This window comes from Lithobates pipiens, unplaced genomic scaffold (assembly GCF_037356315.1).
Source record: "Lithobates pipiens isolate NorthernLeopardFrog02 unplaced genomic scaffold, aLitPip1_a1.2 Scaffold_18, whole genome shotgun sequence".
NCBI lineage: Eukaryota > Metazoa > Chordata > Amphibia > Anura > Ranidae > Lithobates > Lithobates pipiens.
Genome location: NW_027507758.1, coordinates 536,413,192 through 536,436,277, shown reverse-complemented (window position 1 = coordinate 536,436,277; position 23,086 = coordinate 536,413,192). Strand labels below are relative to the sequence as shown.

Genomic DNA, 23,086 nt, shown 5'->3' with positions numbered 1-23,086 from the left:
TAAAAAAAAAAATAGCTGTAAACCTAGTAACGACTATAGCGTTAAAACCGCAATTTTATATGCATTTTGCATTGGCGTCAACGCGCATTTAGCCACGCTAGCTTTCAGCTGCGTTTCTCTGTCTGTATTCAAAATCAATGGTTCCCTATGGAAGCCCATTGATTTGAATAACGAAAAATCTTAAGCCGCGCTAAACAAATACAAAAGCAAATACAACCAACTACTCGTGCAGTAATATTGGAATAAATGTTGGAATAAATGTTATATACGGTATAGCAACCCTATATATATGTACGTCAGGGGTTGACAAATTTGCTTGGAATCTAGGAGCCAGCTAAAAAAGTTAGGAGCCAGGTCCGTGACGGCGATCTGGACCTGTCCCTGGCCTGACATGGAGACGAGTGAGGGGAAGATAGCCCCCAGCCCCCCACCTGTCTCCAAGTCATTGCCCATAGCTCTTAGAGGGACATTTTTAAATTGCATTTTAGTGTAAATATGAGATGTGAGCTCTCTCTGACCCCGGATCTCATATATAAGAGGACCTGTCATGCTTTTTTCTATTACAAGGGATTTTTACATTCCTTGTAATAGGAATAAAAGTGACACACATTTTTTTTTTTTTTAAAAGAACAGTGAAAAAAATAAAAATAAAAGTTAAAATAAGAAAAAAAAATTGTTTTAAATGCGCCCTGTCTTGCCAAGCTTGCGTGCAGAAGCGAACGCATATATGAAAGCGGGTGTTCAAACCACACATGTGAGGTATCGCTGCGATCGGTAGAGTAAGAGCAATAATTCTAGCCCCAGACCTCCTCTGTAACTCAAAACGTGCAACCTGAAGAATTTTTTAAACGTCGCCTATGGAGATTTTAAAGGGTAAAAGTTTGTCGCCATTCCATGAGCGGGCGCAATTTTGAAGCGTGACATGTTGGGTATCGATTTACTCGGCGTAACATTATCTTTCACAATATAAAAAAAAATAAAAATTGGGCTAACTTTACTGTTGTCTTTTTTTTTTTTATTAAATAAAAATTTTTTCCCCCAAAAAAGTGCGCTTGTAAGTCCGCTGTGCAAATATGGTGTGACAGACAGTATTGCAACGACCACCATTTTACTCTCTAGGGTGTTATATATATATATATATATATATATATATATATATATATATATATATATATATATATATATATATATATATTCTATATATATATATATAATATTTTTTTGTTTTTTTTGTTTTTTTTGTTTAGGGGTTCTAAGTAAAGGGATGGAGAAAGACTGGCCCATTAGCAATGTTGGTTGTAATTCCAACGGCCACCACAAGAGGGCGCCAGATTCCAGAAGGAACCATAGGATCACAGAAGGCCTCAAAGCCGGGGGCTAAATTACCGGCCGCCTGCGGCGCGGCCCGACGCGATCGCGCGCGCGCGCGGGGGGGGGGGGGGGGGGGGGGGGGGTCCACGGAGACGGGATACCCCCAGCTATGCTGCCCCAGGCGCAAGGTCGCTGATTCTAGTCGCCAATGCGACCTGGCGACCGGGATTTGTCGAGCACTGATGTACGTGATACAAGACACATAAGTGTTAGGGTTTTCAAACCCAAAATCTCACCACTACAATTTAACACATAAAATAAAAGTCCATGACATACACCTATAAATATATAAAATATAAACACCCAGTGTATAAACAATGGATCCGTGTATGAAACACAAAAAGTGGTTAACGTGAAACTGTAAATGAAAGTCCTCTGAATATAAAACCGCAATGTTCCTAGGAATCCAAATATGGGAGAAGTTGTGTTCAATCCACCACCAACACACGATAAGATTTACTGCTTACCAGATAAACATGACCCCCCCACTACAGAGGGTCACACGGGACTTTATGAAAATATACGCCACTTCCAACTGCGGGGGAAAGGAGTTCCTCGGTGTCCTCCTGGCTTCACTGTTTTAAGGAATCTTGGGAAGGGAACTCACTCCCGGACGCTCAACTCAGAAGTCCAAAAAGAAGACTCAGAGCCAGGGGCATCAAAATCATAGAGGAAAGATAAAGCTCAAAATAGTGTAAAACCCTTTTTTATTTTAAGGATAAAAAATATAAAAATACACTTACAAGTGTGTCAAAGAAAAAGCGCCTTAAGTCCGTGGCGCCGGCCGGACGCACACGGACAGACCCGTTCTCCTGGAGCCCGTCACAAACACGAGGTGATAAGTAGCGTACCGCTCAGCCCTACGCGTTTCGCAACAAAATTGCGTCATCCAGGGGCAGTATGGGGTACGTCGTACCACTACCCATTCACCTAAAAAAAGAAAAAAAAAAAAAAGGTCAAAAATAAATACGGTACACAGTTTTTTAAAGTATTTTATTAAGGCAGCTCCAGCTCTTCTCCCTCTTCTGGTGACGTTTTCTCCCTCTCCCGTTCTTCTTCTCTGCACTGTCCTCTCTCTCTCTGATATCTTCTTGCTCTTTTGCTGGGTCCTCTCCCTCTGTTGTTCTTCCGATGTTGACTCAACACAATCTCCCAGAGTAATACTGGCTCTGCCGCATGAAATGACGTATATTGGCATGGGGCGGGGCCAGCCATTGACGTAGTTTGGAGGCCATGCCCATTGTGACGTCATCGTGCCCGGATGGTGATGTCACAAGGGGCGTGGCCTCCAAATTATGTCATCGGGTGTCCCCGCCCCATGCCATGATTGCCGGGAACATGCCCTTGTCCTTATCAACATGGGGATAAGGTTCTGTGGGGTGGGGGGCGCAAGGCCCCCCTGCCCCAAAGCACCAATTCCCCCCCCCCCCCATGTTGGGGGCATGTGGCTTGTTATGGTCCAGGAGGGGGGGCTTGCTCGTCCCTCCCCTTTTTCCTGACCTTTCGGTCTATGTGCTCGAATGAGGGTCTGGTATGGATCTTGAATGGGGGGGAACCTCATGCTAAATTTTGTCAGGGTTCCCCTTCAAGATTCTCAGCACACAAGTTGGATCATCTTGATCCGACTTCTGGTGTGACTTCTATTCAAATCAATGGGCTCCCATAGGGAATCAATGATTTTAAATAGAGACAGAGAAACGCTGGATGAGGCTTAACACTGTGTATACAGGGTTAAGCCTTGTTAAATCGCTTTTAAACTCTAGCGCTGGAGCCTCAGAACGCACTGCTCCTGTTTTTTTTTTTCGAAGCTTAAAAATGCCTATGCCCCTTACAGCTGCTAAACGCCTTGGTGGGCATGAGGCCATAGGCTAACATGGAGAGGCATTTTTAAGCTGTGAAAAATGCTTCTAAAAGCGGCTGTAAAAACGTCCGTGGGCATGAGATATTTTTTAACTGCTGTCTGTGCCCCAGTTAAGAAGATTACCCCTCTCTATTTTTCCTGTTTGCCATTGTCATTGAAAGTGAAAGAAAAAGAAAACCCCAAATTTTGGGTTGTCCTAGAAAATTTTACAATGGGGACCTTGGGGTCCCCAAGGAATTCCCTTAATTTGCAGGGATTTCCTCTTTTGGCTATGGGACAGGAAGTATAGGGAATTGGGGGGGGGGGGGGGGGGGTGTCAGGACAAGTCTGATCATTGGAGAAGAGCAGACTGAGTTCCCAGCACATTTTGAGAATTGACCAAGGTTGTGCTCTCCTGCCTAGTGTGGTCAATTTTTAATAGGAAAACAAGGGGACTGGCAGGAACACCAGGGATTTCATACAAAGAGAACAAGATTTATTTATTTTTTTCATACACGTACATGATGCACCAGGCACATATCAGGAATAGGAAATGTTGGTGTAACCTACTCTTTAAGCTTTCACAACAAAAATCTGGAAGCTAATTGCTTTCTATACGCACCTGCACCAGCTTTTGCACTCCAGTTTTAGTAAATCAACCCCTAGCTGTCAAAATTCTTACACCAGCACTTGCAGTTTACAACCTTAATTGCTGCTGGCTCCTGCTCTTTTGCCGTATACACACAGTCGGATTTTCCGACGGGAAATGTTGGATGTGAGCTTATTGTCGGAAAGTCGGACCATGTGTATGCTCCATTAACCATTTGCTGTCGGACTTTCCACCAACAAATGTATGTTAGCAGGTTTCTCAAAATTTCTGCCAACAAAACTTTGTTTTTGAAAAGTCCGAGTGTGTGCACACAAGTCCGTCGCACAAAAGTTCATGCATGCTTGGAATCAAGCAGAAGGAGCCACACTGGCTATTGAACTTCCCTTTTCTCTGCTTGTCATACGTCTTGTATGTCACCGCGTTCCCACGTTTGGAATTGTTGGCTAACATTTGTGTGACCGTGTGTATGCAAGACAAGTGTGAGCCAACAACCTTCCAACAAAAATCCACGGTTTTGTTGACGGAAAGCCGATCGTGTGCATGGAGCATTTCAGTGCATCTTTTCTTAGCTTCCAGTCGTCACAGGAAAGGGTTACCCTTGGACAGTGCAATCTCCAGTCAAGTTTTTCAGCTTAAAGCGGGAGTCCACCGGGACTTCGCGTTTTTTTTTTTTTTTTTTTTTAAAGCCAGCAGCTACAAATACTGCAGCTGCTGACTTTTAAAATAGTGACACTTACCTGTCCAGCGCGCCCGCGATGTCGGCAACCGAAGCCGATCTCTAGATCGTCTGTAAGGTGCTTCCGCCGCCATCTTGGGTATGGGAATCAGGAAATGGAGCCTTTCGGCTTCATTTCCCGGTTCCCTACTGCGCATGCGCGAATCGCGCTGCGCAATAAGGACGGTCCCCGCTGCCTCTGGGATCTGTGTGTTTCCCAGCAGGCAGCGGGGCACTTCCCGGAAGTGGGTGCAGAATACCTGTACTGTACAGGTATCTGCACCCCCCCTCCCCCCTGAAAGGTGCCAATTGTGGCGCCGGAGGGGGGGGGATTCCGATGAGCAGAGGTCCACTTTAGGGTGGACCTCCGCTTTAAAGAATGTGGGGTGGGGGTTGCAGGGGAGTGCCTTGCAATCCCAGTCTGCAGGGCTATGTGATTCTATTGCAAGGGGTGCTTCTGCACCCTGAAACAGGAAACCTCAGGCTCCAAATAAGACCAGGATAAAAAGATTAAGAAACTGCATACACTTTGAAAGGGATTAAATCAGCTGCTGAAATGAAATGGGGAAAAAAAAATCTGGTGGTTTTAATATCTCTTTATTAAACAAGGATGACGTTTTTGTTTAACAATTTTATTTTTTATAGAAGATGGCTTATTTTCTTATTTTTTTAACAGCAATGGGCAAAAGAAAGGAAACCAGCCCACTGGGTACCTCTGGACATGGTAAAAGAGCAAGGCCAGATGATGATGATGATGATCAAGATTCTTCTGGAGAGGGGTCTCAGGCAGTAAGTGCAAGCTTTTATGTTTCTCTGCTCAGTTGCATATAATAAAGGCGTAAGGGTCAGTTGGCATGTGATTTTTTTTTTTTCATTTTTCTTATCGTACATCACGAGACACAGAGCCGTAGTAGTTACTATGTGGGTTATAAGCCACCTTCAGGTGATGGACACTGGCACACCCTAAGACAGGAAGTCCACTCCCTATATAACCCCTCCCACTACTGGGAGTACCTCAGTTTTTCGCCAGTGTCTAAGGGGTTGGTCACAAGTAAAGATGTGCTGTGCTGAGCTCCATTGGAGCAATCCTTGCTGGGGCAGGCTATGCAGCCGGATCCATTCAAAGTGTCTTTTTAGGCAGCATTGAATGATACCTGGGCCTCGTGGTGGAAGAAACAAGGTTTTGCCTGTAAACGCTTCTCTTTTTAAAAGCACTGGACCCTGGAATCCAGAGCTTTGTTTTTTTTCAGCCATCAAGTTTGTTTTTCTGGCTGGGTGTTTTACGGGTCCAGGAGTGTGGGTTCCCTGAGGGTCTCGGGTTCTTGGGAACCCAGCAAGAAGAACCGAAGAGGGGGGACCCCCTAAGTCGGAAGAAGAGGGTGGCGGCGAAGAAGAAAGCCGGGCTCCTCTGCTAGTAAAAGAGCTAGCAGAAGATAGCGGAGGAGTCCGGCGAGAAGACCCCTGAAGATGGAAGAAGACCACCGGAGCTGTGCGATAAACTATTTTAACCCTTGTGTGTTGTGTTTTTTTACATTTTTTTCCACAGGTGAATGGGTATGGATACATTGTACCCCATACTCATTCACATAGGGTAGGGGGCCGGGATCCGGGGCCCCCTTTTTAAAGGGGGCGCCCGGATTCCGATAAGCCCCCCGCCCACAGACCCCGACAACCAACGGCCAGGGTTGTCGGGAAGGGGCCCTTGTCCTCATCAACATGGAGACAAGGTGCTTTGGAGTGGGGGGCCGTGCTGCCCCCCTTCCCCAAGGCACCCCCCATGTTGAGGGCACGCGGCTTGGTATGGCTCAGGAGGGGGGGGGGCGGCGCTCGCTCGTCCCCACCCCCTTTTCTGGCCGGCTGGGTAGTGTGCTCGGATAAGGGTCTGGTATGGATCTGGGAGGGACCCCCACGCCATTTTTTTCTGCGTAGGGGGTTCCCCTTAACCACTTCAGCCCCGGACCAATTGTCAGTTTAAGGACCAGAGGTCTTTTTACAATTTCGCACTGCACTGCTTTAACTGGTAATTGTGCGGTCATGCAATGTTGTACCCAAACGAAATTTGCGTCCTTTTCTTCCCACAAATAGAGCTTTCTTTTGATGGTATTGATTGCCTCTGTGATATTTATTTTTTACGATATAAAAGGAAAAGGACTGAATTTTTTTTTAAAAAAATGATATTTTCTACTTTTTTTTTATAAGAAAAATCGAATGAACTAAATTTTAGTCATACATTTAGGTCAAAATTTATTCAGCCACATGTCTTTAGTAAAAAAAAATGTCAATAAGCGTATATTTATTGGTTTGCACAAAAGTTATAGCGTCTACAAACTAGAGTACATTTTCTGGAATTTACACAGCTTTTAACTTATGACTGCCTATCTCATTTCTTGAGGTGCTAAAATGGCAGGGCAGTACACCCCCCCCCCCCAAATTACCCCATTTTGGAAAGTAGACACCCCAAGGAAATTGCTGAGGGGCATGTTGAGCCCATTGAATATTTTTTTTTTGTCCCAAGTGATTGAATAATGACACAAAAAAAAAAAAGTTTACAAAAAGTTGTCACTAAATGATATATTGCTCACACATGCCATAGTTATATGTGGAATTGCACCCCAAAATATATTCTGCTGCTTCTCCTGAGTATGGGGATACCACATATGTGGGACTTTTTGGGAGTCTAGCCGTGTACAGGACCCCGAAAACCAATCACTGCCTTCAGGATTTCTAAGGGTGCAAATTTTTGATTTCACTACCTATCACAGTTTCGAAAATAGCACAAACCCCCCCCCCCAAATGACCCAATTTTTAAAGTAGACACCCCAAGCTATTTACTGAGAGGCATGTTGAGTCCATGAAATATTTTATGTTTTGCCACAAGTTGCAGGAATATTAAATTTTTTTTTTTTTTTTTTTTTTTTTGCACAAAACCAAGCACTGCCTTCAGGATTTAAATATAAAACGCTACCAAAAAAAAATGTTAGCGACCGCAGGGATCAGGCCTGACTCTGACGCTGCAGTTATGTGTTTAGTGTTTTGTAAATGGCAGTGATCGATTGATACTGCACTTGGGTGGGCTGGGCGGAGGGGCAAAACGCAGGTGCTAGCAGGTATCTGGGCTGATCCCGCTAACAATGCATTTTTTTGGAACCCTAAACTGCTGGGGACGCTAGTATAGATCTGATCAGATATTGATCTGTTCAGATACTATACCACTACGCGAGGTGTATGCTTTGTGTGTGGGTGTTAGCGATACTGGCACTAACCTAGCGCTGCCTGGGGCGACGCAGACTCTGACCCTAAAACCTAATTGATATCACCCGCCGGGTGATCAGGGGGTTAAACCTTTATTGAGTAATAAATGGTGGGTGCCCTGATGCTATAAAAAGCAAACTAACTATCCAGAGTCACCCGTTACACTTATACGGTGATCACTGGTGAAAGGGTTAACTAGGGGCAATCAGGGGGTTAAAATCTTTATTAGGTAGTATATGGGGGTCCCTGACGCTATATAAAAACCTGACGGGGAACCTAAATAACTAACTGGCTAACCAGCGTTACCAGTGGCACTTATACGGTGATTGCTGGTGAAAGGGTTAACTAGGGGCAATCAGGGGGTTAAAACCATTATTGGGTAGTATATGGGGGTACCTAGCGCTATAAAAATAACTAGCTACCTAGCGGCACCAGTGACACTAATGCAGCGATCAGAAAAACGATCGCTTAGTGACACTGGCAAAAGGGGGGGGGAAGGGTTAACTCTAGGGGCAATCAGGGGGTTAAACCTTTATGGGGGGGGGGTAGGGGGGCTTCCCTGGACCTAACACTAACTGCCCTGACAGTTTTTACTGTCACAACTGACACTAAATGCAGTGATCAGTAAATAAATGATCACTGCAATCAGTGACACTGTGACTGGGAGGGGGCGGGGGGTGATTTGTGTGCCTATGTGTACCTACATGTCAGTGTAGTTTTGGTGCACTTACTATTGTGTTCTCCTCGCAGTCCGGTCAAAAAGACCGCCCGAGGAGAATGACATCACTTCCTCCCTGCCTGTGTATACACTACACAGGCGGGGGAAGCTTCTCATTCGCCAGGAGCGATCGAGAGGGGATGGCCAGAAACCAACGGCCATCCCCTCATCCCGGATCGCTCCTGAAGCGAAACGGACCGCCGCAGTCAGCGGGAGGGGGTCTGATCGGACCCCCCACCCGCTGGAAGGCAAGCACGTACATGTACGTGCTTGTGCCTGTCTGTGCCATTCTGCCGACGTACATTGCCAATGCGGCGGTCCTTAAGTGGTTAAAATCCATACCAGAACTAAGGGCCTGGTATGCTCTCGGAGGGGGAACCCACGCTAAATTTTTTAAATAAATTTGGCATGGAGTTCGCTCTTGAGAGCTGATAATTCTCTGTGAGTCGCCTCTGTATAGACGGAAATCCGACTTGGAGGCGACCTCCATTGAAATCAATTGGTACCGGTCGCCTACAAGTCGGATTGAAGTAGTAGAGGAACCTTTTCTGAAGTCGGAGCGACTTCAGTAGTGTGCATTAAGATGGCTCTCATTCACTTACATTGATATTTACATGTAGCGTGACTTACAGCCCGTTCACACCTGAACGTTTTGTAGCCCTACGCCTGAAGCTACAAAACGCTGGAGGGGAAAAAATCCATTATTCTCAATGGAGATGGTTCACATCTCCACTCCATGTCGCCTGAAGCCCTACGCCTGAAGCTCAAACAAGTTCCGGACCCTTTTTTGTCACGCGAATTGGGCTGATTTGGGCGTTTTCATTCCCATAGAAACTAATGGAAACGCTCGATTCGAGTGTTTAGCGCGACAACGAGCGTTTCTACCGGCGTTTTGACGCTGTATCTGCTCAAGAAAAAATAAGCAGATGAAAAATATTTTTCCTATTGGCTGAAAAAAAACGCCGAAGTTAAAAAACGCCGAAGTTAAAAAACGCTCGTTGTCGCGCGTTGTAGTGTGACAAAACGCTCGTTGTCGCGCGTTGTAGTGTGACAAAACGCTCGTTGTCGCGCGACAAAACGCCGGTAAAAACGTTCAAACATGCTACGCTCAGGTGTGAATGCAGACTTAGGGCGATTGGGGGCGACCTGAAGTCGGATCTGAGTCGCCCCTGTGTGAATCGGCTCTTCAGAGCCTCAAGAAATGAGCCGTCAGTGCATCAGGTGTGATAAGATGTGATCAATTTTCAATGATTTGCACCATAGCTTGTAGACTCTATAACTTTCAAAGAGACTAAATAATATCCACTAATTTGGGTTCGTTTTTACCAGAGATGTAGCAGTATACATTTTGGCTCAAATGTATGAACACAAATGACTTATTTGCAAAATTTTATCATAGAAACTAAAAAAGTGTTTAAAAATTTTCCGTCTTTTTTTCACTTATGTCGCAAAAAAAATAAAAAACCCAGTGGTGATTAAATACCACCAAAAGAAAGCTCTATTTGTATGAAAAAAATGATAAAAATTTTGTTTGGGTAGTGTTGCTTGACTGAGTAATTGTCATTCAAAGTGTGAGAGCGCTGAAAGCTAAATTGGTCTGGGAAGGAAGGGTGTATAAATGGCCTGTATTGAAGTGGTTAAAATAAGGCATTTTTCAGTCCACAGAGCTGGAAATAATACTAACTGATAAGAGTGCAGCAGGGACAAATAGCACAGACTGCTTACTGGATTTCTGGTAGGATTTGAGTATTTATTTTGCACTTGTAGAACAGAATACAATAGCTCCACAGGAAGGATTGTCCTACCAACAGCCAGTGTTGATGGGGGAATCGAGCAATTTTCTTTCCTGCTACCATGAAAATTGCTCCATCTATGGCCGGCTAGTCATACACACCCCCTCTCTTCCTCTGTGCGAGGACACTGGGGATGAGCCCTTACTCAGCGATACCAGCACAGAGTACTGGAGTGGGAATTAATTTCTCAAGATAGAAAATTGGGCTCTGCCAGTATTGCATTGTTTTAAGGTACAGGCTCGTAATCCTAATCCTGGCTTTATTACCTAGTGAACTGCTGACCTCAACCAAAAATTCATCATGATGAATTTTTTTTCCTTTTTTTGCTTTTACCATGTCAATGATTTGGTAGGTAGAGAAACCAGAATTAGGATGACATTTCTGGTGCCTGCACTAAAACAAAACAGGCTGGCAGTGTGCTGTAATTCAGTGGAATTTTCTCCCATATGTTCACAATAATGTTACAATTTGACTGCAAGTGAACCCCTTTTAAAAGATACTTTTTTATTTTTTTGTATTGGTATGCTGAATATCCATTGTAATACTTTAATCCAGGGGTTGACAAATTTACTTTGAATTTAGGAGCCAGTTAAAAAAGAGTGTGTTGTGTTTTTTTTTTTTTTTTTTTTTAGAGTGATATGGATTGTGAGCTCCCGGGGTAAGGCCACTCATTTTCACCCCTATACTTAACTCACAATGGAGCACCCAGTCAATAACTCCATTGAAACGCTGTTACATCAGGGTTATGGGCTGACCAGAAAAAGTAAGGCTGGCAACAGATGAAACTGGCTGGCACTGGCAGGTGACACTGGTTGCCACTGGCAGGCACGTGGAACTGCCAGATGGCATTGGCAGGTGACACTGGTTTGGAATTGGCAGGTGGCACTGGCGGTGGCAGGTGGCACTGGTTTGGAAGTGGCAGGTGGCCCTGGTTGGCGGTGGCACTAGTTGTCACTGGCAGATGGCACTGATTGGTGGTGGCACTGGTTGGTGTTGGCAAGTGGCACTGGTTGGCGTTGGCACTAGTTGGTACTGATTGGCAGTGGCACTGGCAGGTGGCACTGATTGGCGGTGGCAGGTGGCATTGGTAGATGGTTGAAGGTGGCACTGATTGGCGGTGACACTCCGCACTGGCAGGTGGCACTGACTGATGGTGGCACTGGCAGGTGGCACTGGTTGGCACTGATTGGAAGTGGCACTGGTTGGTGGTTGCAGGTGGTATTGATTGGCGGTGGCACTGGTTGGCACTAGCAGGTGGCACTGATTGGTGGTGGCACTGACACTGGCAGGTGGCACTGATTGGCAGTGGCAGGTGGCACTGGCAGGTTTCACACTGAGCACTCTGTTACTGAAATGTAACAGAGGAGCTGTCAGAATTGAGCTTAATGTCGGAATGGGCGGGACCCGGCTGGGGTGTGAAACTGACAAGTAACAGAGAGGCGGATATGTCAGATTTGAGCTTGATGTTAGGGTGGGCGGGGCCCGGCCGGGTGGGTGGGACTCAGCAGCTATCAAACTCCAGCCAACGATTGGGCTGCTTAAGAAAAGTGGCGGGGCCACATACACGTAGCCGCCCAGATCCCATTGGCTGGTGTTTGATAGCTGCTGGGTCCTGCCCACCCCGGCCGGGTCCCACCCACCCCGAAAATCAAGCTGAAATCTGACAGATTCTCCTCTCTCCCTTGCTTTTCATTTTCACACACTTAGCGCGGCACCGCTGAGTGTGGAGGAGGGAGGAGGACGGCAGTCAGTGTTAATGCTGCTGCATGTCTGGGGCATCAATAGTGAGTGGGCTGGTGGGGCAGCTTAGGCGCCAGGTTGCGATTTCTGATCGCATTGGTGACCTGGCGCCTGGGGTTTGTCGAGCCCTGCTTTAATCAAAGCGGAGTTCCACCCTAAAGTGGAACTTCTGCTCACTTCTCCCCCCCCCCCCCCCCCTCGGTGCCACAATTCGCACCATTCAGTAGTTTTCTGTACAGGTATCTGCACCCACTTCCGGGCATAGATAGCCACAGATTCTGCGGCTATTACGCCACTTCCTGTCAACCCCTCCCCCCAAACCCTCGCTGTCTGCTGGGAAACACACGGGTCCCAGAGACAGCAGGGACTTATCCGTATTGGAAAAGGCTTCACTTCCTGATTCCCATACCAAAGATGGCAGCAGCACCCGAGAGACAGTTCGGCTTCGGGTGCCGACATTGCGGGCACGCTGGAGAGGTGAGTGTCCTTGTTTAAAAAGTCAGTAGCTACAAATACTGCAGCTGCTGACTTTAAAAATAAATAATAATTCGGGGGAACTCCCGCTTTATGGAGACACCATTTGGGTTACTATGGTATCTCACTCACTATTTACATTGCATATAAGGAATTTAGATTTTATTGGATATGTTTTATGAAAAAAGTAGAAAATTGTGTTTAACATTTTTGGTCTTTTTTTCGTTTCTATAATAAAATGCCACCATAAGAAAAGCTCTATGTTCTCCTATGTGACTCTACAAAATACAGGTTATACGCACCGTTGAAGCCACAACCCTCTGCCTTCAAGTAGGGTATGTCATTGGAAAGGATATTGGCCGGTGGCTTCAGTGCTATCTTTAACACTGGGCACTACCCCCCCCTCCCCCGCCTTCCTGCCCAGGCCAATTATTAGCTTTCAGCATTGTCGCATTTTAAATTACAATTGCGTGGTCATGCAACACTGTACCCAAACACAATTTTTTATAATTTTGTTCCCAAAATAGAAAAAAAATTAACATTTTGAAAAAAAAAACATTTTTTTTCTTGTTTCTGTTATAAAATTTTGTAAAGAAGTACGTTTTCTCCTTCACTGATGGGCACTGATGAGGCTGCACTGACAAGGTGGCACTAATTAGGTGACACTGATGATGAGGCACTGATGCCTCTGATAGGCAGCACCGATGAGAGGGCACTGATGGGTGCTGATTAGTACCTCTCATGGGCACTGATTGGCAACCCTGATGTAGAGGTCGTTTTTTAATTAATCGGCATCGGCGGATTGTTCTGATAAAAAGCCGATTTAGAACTACAGCGGGACTTTGAAATGACTTCTGTATAGAAGTCAGTGTAAGTTGCTGAGTCGTCATAGAAACCCTTTCCTCCTCTCTGGGCAGACTGCCAAGAAAAGAACAGAAAGATACAATGTTTACACTTCTGAATGAATGAAGTTATCTCTGAGTGTGAAGTTCTCAGTTTAACCATTTAAAGACTAAATCTTTTCTGACACTTGATGCTTACAAGTAAAAATCCTGTATTTTCTGCCAGAAAATCACTTAGACCCCCCAAAAATTATATATATTTTTTTAGCAGAGATCCTAGGGAATAAAATAGCGGTTGTTGCAATATTTTATGTCACACGGCATTTGCACAGAGGTCTTTCAAATACATTTTTTTGGGAAAAAAATACACTATTTAAAAAATAAAAATAAAATAAACAGTAAAGTTAGCCCATTTTTTTTTTTTTTAGTTTTGACTACCTGTTTTTTAATATATAGGTTTTTTTTTTGTTTTTTTTTATCTAAATCATACATACAAGTAAACTGATTGGAGGTTTGTTTTGTTTAATAAATGTTTAAATGTTAGAAATTTTCTGTATCACTTATGAAGACTGTTTTCACACTGGAGCGGGCAGGCGTTGATGGTAAAACGGAAGTTTTAGCGGCTCTTTACCATCATTTTAGCGGTGCTATTTGGCTGCTAGTGGGGCACATATAACCCAGCTAGCGGCCAAGGAAGAGGTTAAATGCGCCCATGAAGCACTGCTGCCAAATCGCATTGCATGCGCTTCGGCAGTGGTGCCCATTCATATCAATGGGCAGGAGTGGTGGAGGAGCGGTATACACCACTCCAAAACGTGCTGCTTGCAGGACTTTTTTTTTTTAAGATCCTGCCAGCGCATCGCCTCAGTGTGAAAGCACTCTGTCTTTCATACAGACTGCAGGGGAGCCATTTTGCAGGCACTTTACAGGCGCTATTTTTAGCCCAAAAGCGCCTGAAAAACGCCCCAGTGGGAAAGGTGTGTTAGATCAAGGGGGATTAAAAAAATAATAATAAATTAAAATGGAAAATAAATAAATAAAGGCCTAACATATCGGCCCAAAAAAATCGGCATCATATATCGGCTATCAGCCGCCATGATTTCTAAATATCGGCATCGGCCAGAGAAAAACCCATATCGGTCGACCTCTACCCTGATGGTCATGGTTGGGTATACCTGGTGGTCCTGGGGGGGGGGGGGGGGCTGCACGGTTGGGCATATTCTGGAGAGTCTGCACTGATCAGCGCAGACCCTCGCCCCCTTTCTCTCCTGATTGGCTGACTGACTTTGACAGCCACGGTAGCCAATGGCACAGCTGCTGTGACTCATCCAATCAGGAGGAGTGTCCCAGATGGCTTAGATATTCGTGGACATCACTGAAGAGAGATGGGGCTCAGGTAAGTAATTATTGGGTGCTGGGGAGGCTGCTACACACAGAAGGTTTTTTATCTTAATGCACTCTGCGTTAAGATAAAAAACCTTCTGCCTTTACAACTCCTTTAACCCATTAACTGTGAACAGAACCCAGTCCATCCAAAGCCAGTGACCTGAAGTGTCGGAGCCTTCAGACTGACAGCCTATTTTTTTCCATTTGCTAATCAATAATCAGAATGTATCAAATTGATCATTGTGTTGAATCGGCCTGTTTGAATACACCTTTAATTTGTGACTAATTTGTAGGTCACTGCTGATGTTGGCATCATTGAAAGCATTTCACTGAAGAACTTCATGTGTCATACATTGCTTGGACCCTTCCGATTTGGACCAAATGTCAACTTCGTTGTTGGGAACAATGGAAGTAAGTGCAGCTATCACCTTTTATAATATTTAAAGTTTGTCTTTTCAATGGAAACCTGATGAGCTGTCCGGTGTGTGTGTGTGTTTTTAATATATATTATAGTTTTTTGTTTTTTTTTGTTTTTTTATACACACACAAAATAAAAGTAGTCCAATCCTATCTGCAGCACTTTTGTATGTTTATTTAGTAATCAGTACCCAACATGTACAACAGTTTTGGATCTGAAACTGTTGTACATGTTGGGTATGGATTACTAAATAAACAAAGCACTGCAAATTGGATTAGTCGTTACAGTGGCATGTAAAATTGAGTGGGATATGATAGGCAGCAAGTAAGTATTTCATCCCTAATGTTGATAATTTAAAAGCAGCAAAAATGGGCATTGCAGTTTGTTGTGTATGAGGCTGCGTAGCCACATGTGAGCATCAGAACTGAACCATGGAACAGTGAAGAAGGTGGTCTTGTCTGATGAGTCACATTTTCTTTTACATTATGTTGATGGCTGGTTGTGTGTGCGTCGCTTCACTGGGGAGGAGATGGCACCAGGATGCAGCATGAGAAGAAGGAAAGCCAGCAGAGGCGGTGTGATGCTTTAGGCAATGTTCTGCTGGGAGATCTTGGATCCTACCATTCATTTGTATGTTACTCTGACATGTACCACCTACCTAAATATTGTTGCTGACTAAGTGCACTCCCTGATGGAATCTGTATTTTCTGATGGCAGTGGCCTCTTTCAGCGGCATAATGCACCCTGCCACACTGCAAAAAAATGGTTCAAGAATGAATTGAGAAGCACAACACAAATTTTCCAGATCTTCCATGCTCTCTAATCGAGCATCTGTGCGATCTGCTGCAAAAACAAATCCAACCCATTGAGGCCCCAACTCGCAACTTCTGGGAATTCAAGGATCTGCTACTGACAGCTTGGTGCCAGATACCACAGCATTCCTTTTAGAGTTCTAGTGGAGTCCATGCCTCAATAGGTCAGAGCTGTTTTGGTGGCAAAAAGGGAACCTACTCAATATTAGGTGGGTGGCTATAAATAGTGGATCAGTGTAGAATAAAGAGGTACGTTGCGCTTGAATGAAGTCACGTGGTGCCATGCAAACATGTTGTATAGAAAAAAATTCATATCCTAGAGTTGCAGAGCTCCACAATGCTTTATTAGAAAAAAAATAAACAAACCTACAAAAGTGTTTCAAAAGTTTGCAAAAGATTTAGGTCAATCTAGCCTGCCCTTCCTCAGCTTTCAGAAAGGGCTGGCTATTTGGGCCTGACAGCACTTCTGTATGTTTATTTTTTTCTAATTGAGTATAACGGTGTGCTGCAACCCTTGGACTTAAATGGACTTATAAACATTTTTATATATATATATATATATATATATATATATATATATATATATATATATATATATATATATATATATATATATATATATATATATATATATATAATTCTTTTTTCTTTTTTTCCGTTATACTGTGTCCTAGTCCATGCCAAATCTGCCTGTTTTAAATAATGTTTTCTAACTTTCCCTAGGTGGTAAGAGTGCTGTTCTAACAGCTCTGATTGTGGGTCTGGGCGGCAAAGCTGCTACCACCAACAGAGGTTCATCAATAAAAGGATTTGTCAAAGATGGACAGACGTGAGTCCTAATCTATTGTCTTAAACCCTTTATCACTGTGCAGTATTTGTGGCATATTTTCATGAAAGGAGGGACTTGAAAATCTTGTAAACAGTTTTTTTTTTTTCCCTCCCCTGGATGGCTACACAGTGGTTCTGTACATTTATACGTTATCTGTATCTCTGGCTCTCTTTCTGTCTCCCAACAGTAAAGTGATTGGGGCAAATGAGTTATGGAGAAAGCTCCAGAAAATATAACTTGAGAAAAGTCAGTAGACTGGTTGTTAATCTCGCCTACGTGTTGTCTTTTGCCAATTATTGATTTCCAAAAACTAAGCTTAGGGGGTACAGTTAGCTTAATGTTTTCAGTCTGTTTGCTCTTTTTTTTTTATGAATGGAAATACCAGAACATTAGTTAATTGCTACCAAAATGCTGTAAAAATAAAAAAATACCTAGACTTTACTGATAAAAAGGATGATATTTAACACATACGCCCAATGACACATGCCCTAGAAGACGTCAGTTGTGATGAAACCTGTAGTGCAGAGTCTACGCACGTGCTGTTTCCACGCCTGTCCTGCTGTGTATACGAGCGGTTTTACCTCCATGGGTTTTATGATATTTTGGATTGATCTGACATGCCTGTTAATGCAGTGATATTACTCATGATGGAAATACATTTTTATATATATATATATATATATATATATATTTACCGTGTTATCACTGAATCTATTTCATCCCTGATCCCTGTGTTTGGACGATACATGCTGCCTCTTCCAAACTTTCTCACTGGCCTTTTTTTTTTTCTTCCCTATTTTTGTGTATATATATATATATATATATATATACACCGTGTTTCCCCGAAAGTAAGACATCCTCGGAAAGTAAGACCTTCCACCAGGTTTCCCTCTCGCAGAAATATAAGGCATCCCCCGATAATAAGTCCTCCACCGAACATAAGGCCACCTGAAGCTACGGTACCGTAAGGAGTCTGACTCCTCTGGACTGTAGTGGTGGCGAGTGACGTCACAGTCATCAGAGAGCCCGCGCCACGGCCATGACATGCTGATGCCTTCTGCCACCTGATGCTCTGCCCTGACGGAGTCTGCTTCACAAGACAGTGTGTGAGTCGTGCGGGGCAGGAGTCGGGCACATTGAAGGGGAGAGGGTAAATAATCCACACAGGGGTGGGGAGCTCACAGGGTGGATTTGAGGGGGGTCAAATGGCACAGGTGGATCAGATGGGGGGGGAATCAAAATGGCACAGGTGGATTAGAAGGGGGGATCAAGATGGCACAGGAGGATTAGAAGGGGGGATCAAGATGGCACAGGAGGATTAGAAGGGGGGATCAAGATGGCACAGGAGGATTAGAAGGGGGGGGGGATCAAGATGGCACAGGTGGATTAGAAGGGGGGGATCAAGATAGCACAGGTGGATTAGAAGGGGGGATCAAAATGGCACAGCTGGATTAGAAGGGGGGATCAAAATGGCACAGGTGGATTAGAAGGGGGGGATCAAAATGGCACAGTAGGATCAGAAGGGGCGGATCAAAATGGCACAGGTGGATTAGAAGGGGGGGGTCAAAATGGCACAGGAGGATCAGAAGGGGGGGATCAAAATGGCACAGGAGGATCAGAAGGGGGGGGAGAATCAAAATGTCACAGGAGGATCAGAAGGGGGGGGAATCAAAATGGCACAGGAGGATCAGAAAGGGGGGGGGGGAATCAAAATGGCACAGGAGGATCAGAAGGGGGGGCAATCAAAATGGCACAGGAGGATCAGAAGGGGGGAATCAAAATGGCACAGGTGGATTAGAAGGGGGGATCACAATGGCACAGGAGGATCAGAAGGGGAGGGGATCAAAATGGCACAGGAGGGTCAGAAGGGGGATCAAAATGGGGGGGAATCAAGATGGCACAGGTGGATTAGAAGGGGGGGATCAAAATGGCACAGGAGGATCAGGAGGATTAGAAGGGGGGAGGAATCAAAATGGCACAGGAGGATCAGAAGGGGTACTAAAATGGTAACTGGTATATTTTTGCCCATAGACATGAGCGCAAAAAGAAAGAGCTACTCCATGGAGTACAAGAAAGGAATCGTGGAAGACTCTCGGGGCCAACATCTTAATGCTTTCTGCAAAGAGAAGATGTTGAATATCCGATTGGTCCGAAATTGGCGAGCAGAGTATGGTAACCTCATTGAACAAGTGGACAAGGGAAATGCTAAAAAGCGCAAGTGTGGATCAGGTCGGCAACCATTATTTTCCGAGCTGGAAGACCTGATCTGTGAATGGGTTTTTGACAGGAGAGCAAAGGCTTTGGTTGTGAATAGGGCTCAGATTCAAGAATTTGCCCTTGCAATAGCACCACAGTTTGACATAGCCCCCGAAGACTTCAAGGCATCACAACACTGGCTGGATAATTTCCTTCAGCGAAGTGAACTGTCTTTAAGAAGATCCACAGCACTGTTTAGGCTGGAAGATGCTCAAGTTATTAAGCGAGCACTTGCATTCAAGTCCTTTATTGATGATGCTGACTTCTCTAAATACAATCTTTCCAACATGATTGCTATGGATGAAACTGCAGTGTTTATGGGCCAGTCATCTCAAACAACAATTGAACAGCACGTGTTACCTGTATTTTGGCAATTCGTCTGGATGGCACTAAAATACCACCTTTAATCATTTTTAAGGGCAAGAAGGAAAAGATTGAACGTGTTTCGGGTATTTTTATTCTTGAAACTGAAAAGGCCTGGGCCACACAAGCAGTTATAAGGAAGTGGGTCGATTTAATGCTGCCGCTTGTTATGCGAGGGAGCCAAAGAGGTCTGCTAGTCTGGAATGCAGCAAGCACTCACCGCGCTAAAGACACAAAGAAATTTCTTCACGAAAGAAGAATAGATCAAATAATGATTCCCGCAGGAATGACGGCCCATCTCCAGACTCTTGACATTGCAATAAACAAGCCATTCAAGGACAATTTGCGCATTGAAGTTAATGACTACATTGAAAATAGAATGGAGAGAAATCAGCGTGGCAACTTTGTGAAACCTAAACTGCAAGAGGTTGTGACTTGGGTGAAGAATTCATGGGAGAAAATCACTGACAGTTGCATTGCAAATGCACTACGAGCAGGCTACCTTGACAAGAAGTACTCATTTAAGGACAATGCTATTGCTAAACATGAGAGATTTGGTCCACTGATTCTGAAAGAAATGGAGTTACAAGACATTCACCAGGAAATTCAGGGTTTGGATTGTTATGTTGATGTTCCAGAAGATGATGACATGACTGTCATTGAATAAATCTTACTTTGTGTTCATACCGGTAAATGCGGTATCAGCAAATGTACCATAGATTGTTGTACATGTAAATAATGGTCTGGTTATGCTGGTTTGTGATGACAACTACTGGTACTACTGTACTGTATACAGGTAATAAATTACCTTTTTTTGTTCAATAATAAATGTGTAACGTGTTTTCTTCAGGGAAAAATAAGACATCCCCTGAAAATAAGTCCTAGCACATCTTTGGGAGCAAAAATTTATATAAGACACGGTCTTATTTTCGGGGAAACAGGGTATATTCTTAGTTGGATTAATTGGCCGTGAATCGTGGCTTTGTGCGTTTCCCAATTGATGCTTGGGGTCGTATCGGTGGCCTGATTTTTGGCCTATGGCTTTTTCAATTTTAGTGAATATAATAGGATCATTAAGTAAAGAGGCGTTAAGGTGCCAAGTAGTTGGTTTCGTTTTCGTCCCCAGGTCTGATGAGCAGATTTGCATGGGGGAATGATCAGACCACGCCGTGGCCAGTATTTTGGCTGATTTGATCAATGGGAGGCAGGTGCAATAAGGTGAAAACATGATCGATTTGGGAGTAGGTTTTATGTACGTGAGAGTAATGCATATAATCTTTAGTGGTCGGGTGGAGCTCTCTCCAGATATTTATTAAGTTGTAGGAGTGTGCCTGCCTGGCCAGTTTACAGCCCTGCTTCAGAGTGTGTTTCAAAACTGGTTTGTATGGATTAGACCTGTCCAGGGCTTGGTTCAAAGGTACGTTACTGTCCCCTCCTATTATGGTCTGACCTTTTGCATGTGGGATTAGTGTCGCTTACATGGTTTCAAAGAACTGTACCTGTCCCCTGTTAGGGGCATAGTAGGAGACTTGGGTTATGACCTGTTCGTTGATTCTCCCTACCACCATAACGTATCTCCCTTCTTTATGCAGATTGCGACGACTCCTTTTTTCTCTGGGCCATTGGAATGGTAACACATTGGGTATCTGGCATTAATGTATTAGGGTACTGAAGTCTGGGGAAAAATGGGTCTCCTGTAAGAGCACCACATCCGCTCCCCAGGTATGATATTGGTGGAAAGCCTTAGCCCTTTTGGTTGGGGAATTTATGCCCTGCACATTATGGGAGACTACAGAGAATTTGGGTGGCGGGGCACTCAACATGGTGGTTCAATAGACTGCACTTGCCTCTTGTAGCTTTCCATCTTCTTGTCTGAGGTCCTGGTTATCGGAGTGGGGACCATCGGGTTCGGAGTATGGAGTGCACTTAAGTAGAAACCAAGAGAGAAAAAAGGAAAGAGTAGAGACTTGGAACATAGTACTGACATACTGTTTTTCAGCGTAAAAAATTTCAATACATATAAGCAATGTAACGTCTTGTGATGTAACGTAGATCAATGACCTCTGGGAATTCAATGTTCCCATATTAAATTGTGAGGTTGTCATCCTCTAACAAGGACAGACAAGCTCACCAGGAAGTAACATGCGTTTCTGCCCCGGTTTCTTTCCACTCCTAAAATGGTGAAGGAAAGATGTGTCCAGGAAACAAAACCTCAACATAGGTATAACCAGGCACGTTGGTAGATAAAAAAACAAAACAAAAAAAAACTAATCTGGCCAAAATGATTTTCCATTTCAGCTTAGGACGGGGGGGGGGGGGGGGGGGGGAGAGGAAAAACAACAAAAAAACACACTAAAAATGCTCCCTTGGATGTGGAGCCTTGACGGTTTTGACGGTTTTTCCGTGAGATCAGTTTTTCACTGATCTATGCGTTCCCTCCTGTTCTGCTTCCACGCCTTCTTGCAGGATCAAGCAAGAAGGGAAGGAGAGGATTCTTGTTGCCCCAGCTTGGCCCAGGAGATCTTGGTTGCCGAGATCGTAAAGATGGAGGTAGGGGACCCTTGAACCCTACCACTATGGACAGACCTTCTCTCGCAAGGTCCGGTATTCCATCCTACCTTACAAACGCTCAAATTAGCGATTTGGCTATTGAACCCACATTATGAAGAGTTAGCTTGAGTAGTTTCTACTTGGTTAACGCTAGAAAGCTGGCCTCCAGAGTCCTATACTATAGAATCTGGAAAGCAGATGTCTTCTAGTGTGAATCCAGTGGTTGGCACCACAGGAAATATGTCATAGGTAGGATCCCTGAATTTCTACAGATGTCGGCCTTATCAGTCTTTATTTATTTATTTTTTCAACGACCACTTGCTTCACTCTCTCTAGTTTGTAACTTTGTTCAGGGGTTAATGCAGATTAATCCTCCAGTTTGGTCACCCCTGAACCCTTGGGACTTAATTTTAGTCCTGTCTGCTTACAGAAGCAGCCTTTTCAACCAATACAAGATATTCCCTGGTTCCTCTTGACGGGGGGGGGGGGGGGGGGGAATTATTTTCTTGGTTTCCATATCTTCTGCTCTTTCTTGTAAAGAGCCATATTGGTTTATTCATAAGGATGAGGTTGTATTGCGGCCTCATCCTGAATTCCTACTGAAGTTAGTATTGGGTTGCCATTTAAACCAGGATATAGTTTTGCCTTCATTTTATTTATTTTTTCCCCTAGAATCTCGTTTCTGTGGAATAAAGGTTGCTACATTCTCTGGATGTGGTGAGAGTGGTCAAGGTCTTTTATGAATCCGAGCGGTCACTTCCAAAACAGATGTTTTGTTTGTGTTGCGAGGTGGTCCTAAAGGAGGATGGGCAGCGTTGAAATCTACCATTTCTAAATGGATTTGTCAAGTGATTGTTCAAGCTTATGGTTTAAAGAGGAAAATTCCTCCTTTTCATATTGAAGCTCACTCTACCAGGGCTGTTAGTGCTTCTTGGGAAGTGCATCACCAAGCCTCCATGGCTTAGATCTGCAAGGCCACAACTTGGTCTTCAGTCCATACATTTACCAGATTCTATCAAGTAGATGTAAAAGGTGGATATAGCCTTTGGGCGCAGTGTACTGCAGGCTGCAGTATAAGTCCTCTAGTCTCTCAGTGCCCTACTTTTGTTGTGTCTCT

General features: G+C 44.3%; 1 protein-coding gene across 1 annotated transcript in view; it reads left to right on the top strand.

The window, feature by feature from the left end:
• SMC6 (structural maintenance of chromosomes 6) overlaps positions 1–23,086 on the top strand; it is a 171,531-nt gene that overhangs the window by 11,535 nt on the left and 136,910 nt on the right. Inside the window, exons 2-4 of the mRNA XM_077488817.1 lie at positions 5,213–5,325; positions 15,035–15,152; positions 16,695–16,800. Of these exons, the coding sequence (XP_077344943.1) occupies positions 5,215–5,325; positions 15,035–15,152; positions 16,695–16,800 (335 nt within the window). The 5' untranslated portion in view covers positions 5,213–5,214. The remainder of the gene's footprint in view (positions 1–5,212; positions 5,326–15,034; positions 15,153–16,694; positions 16,801–23,086) is intronic.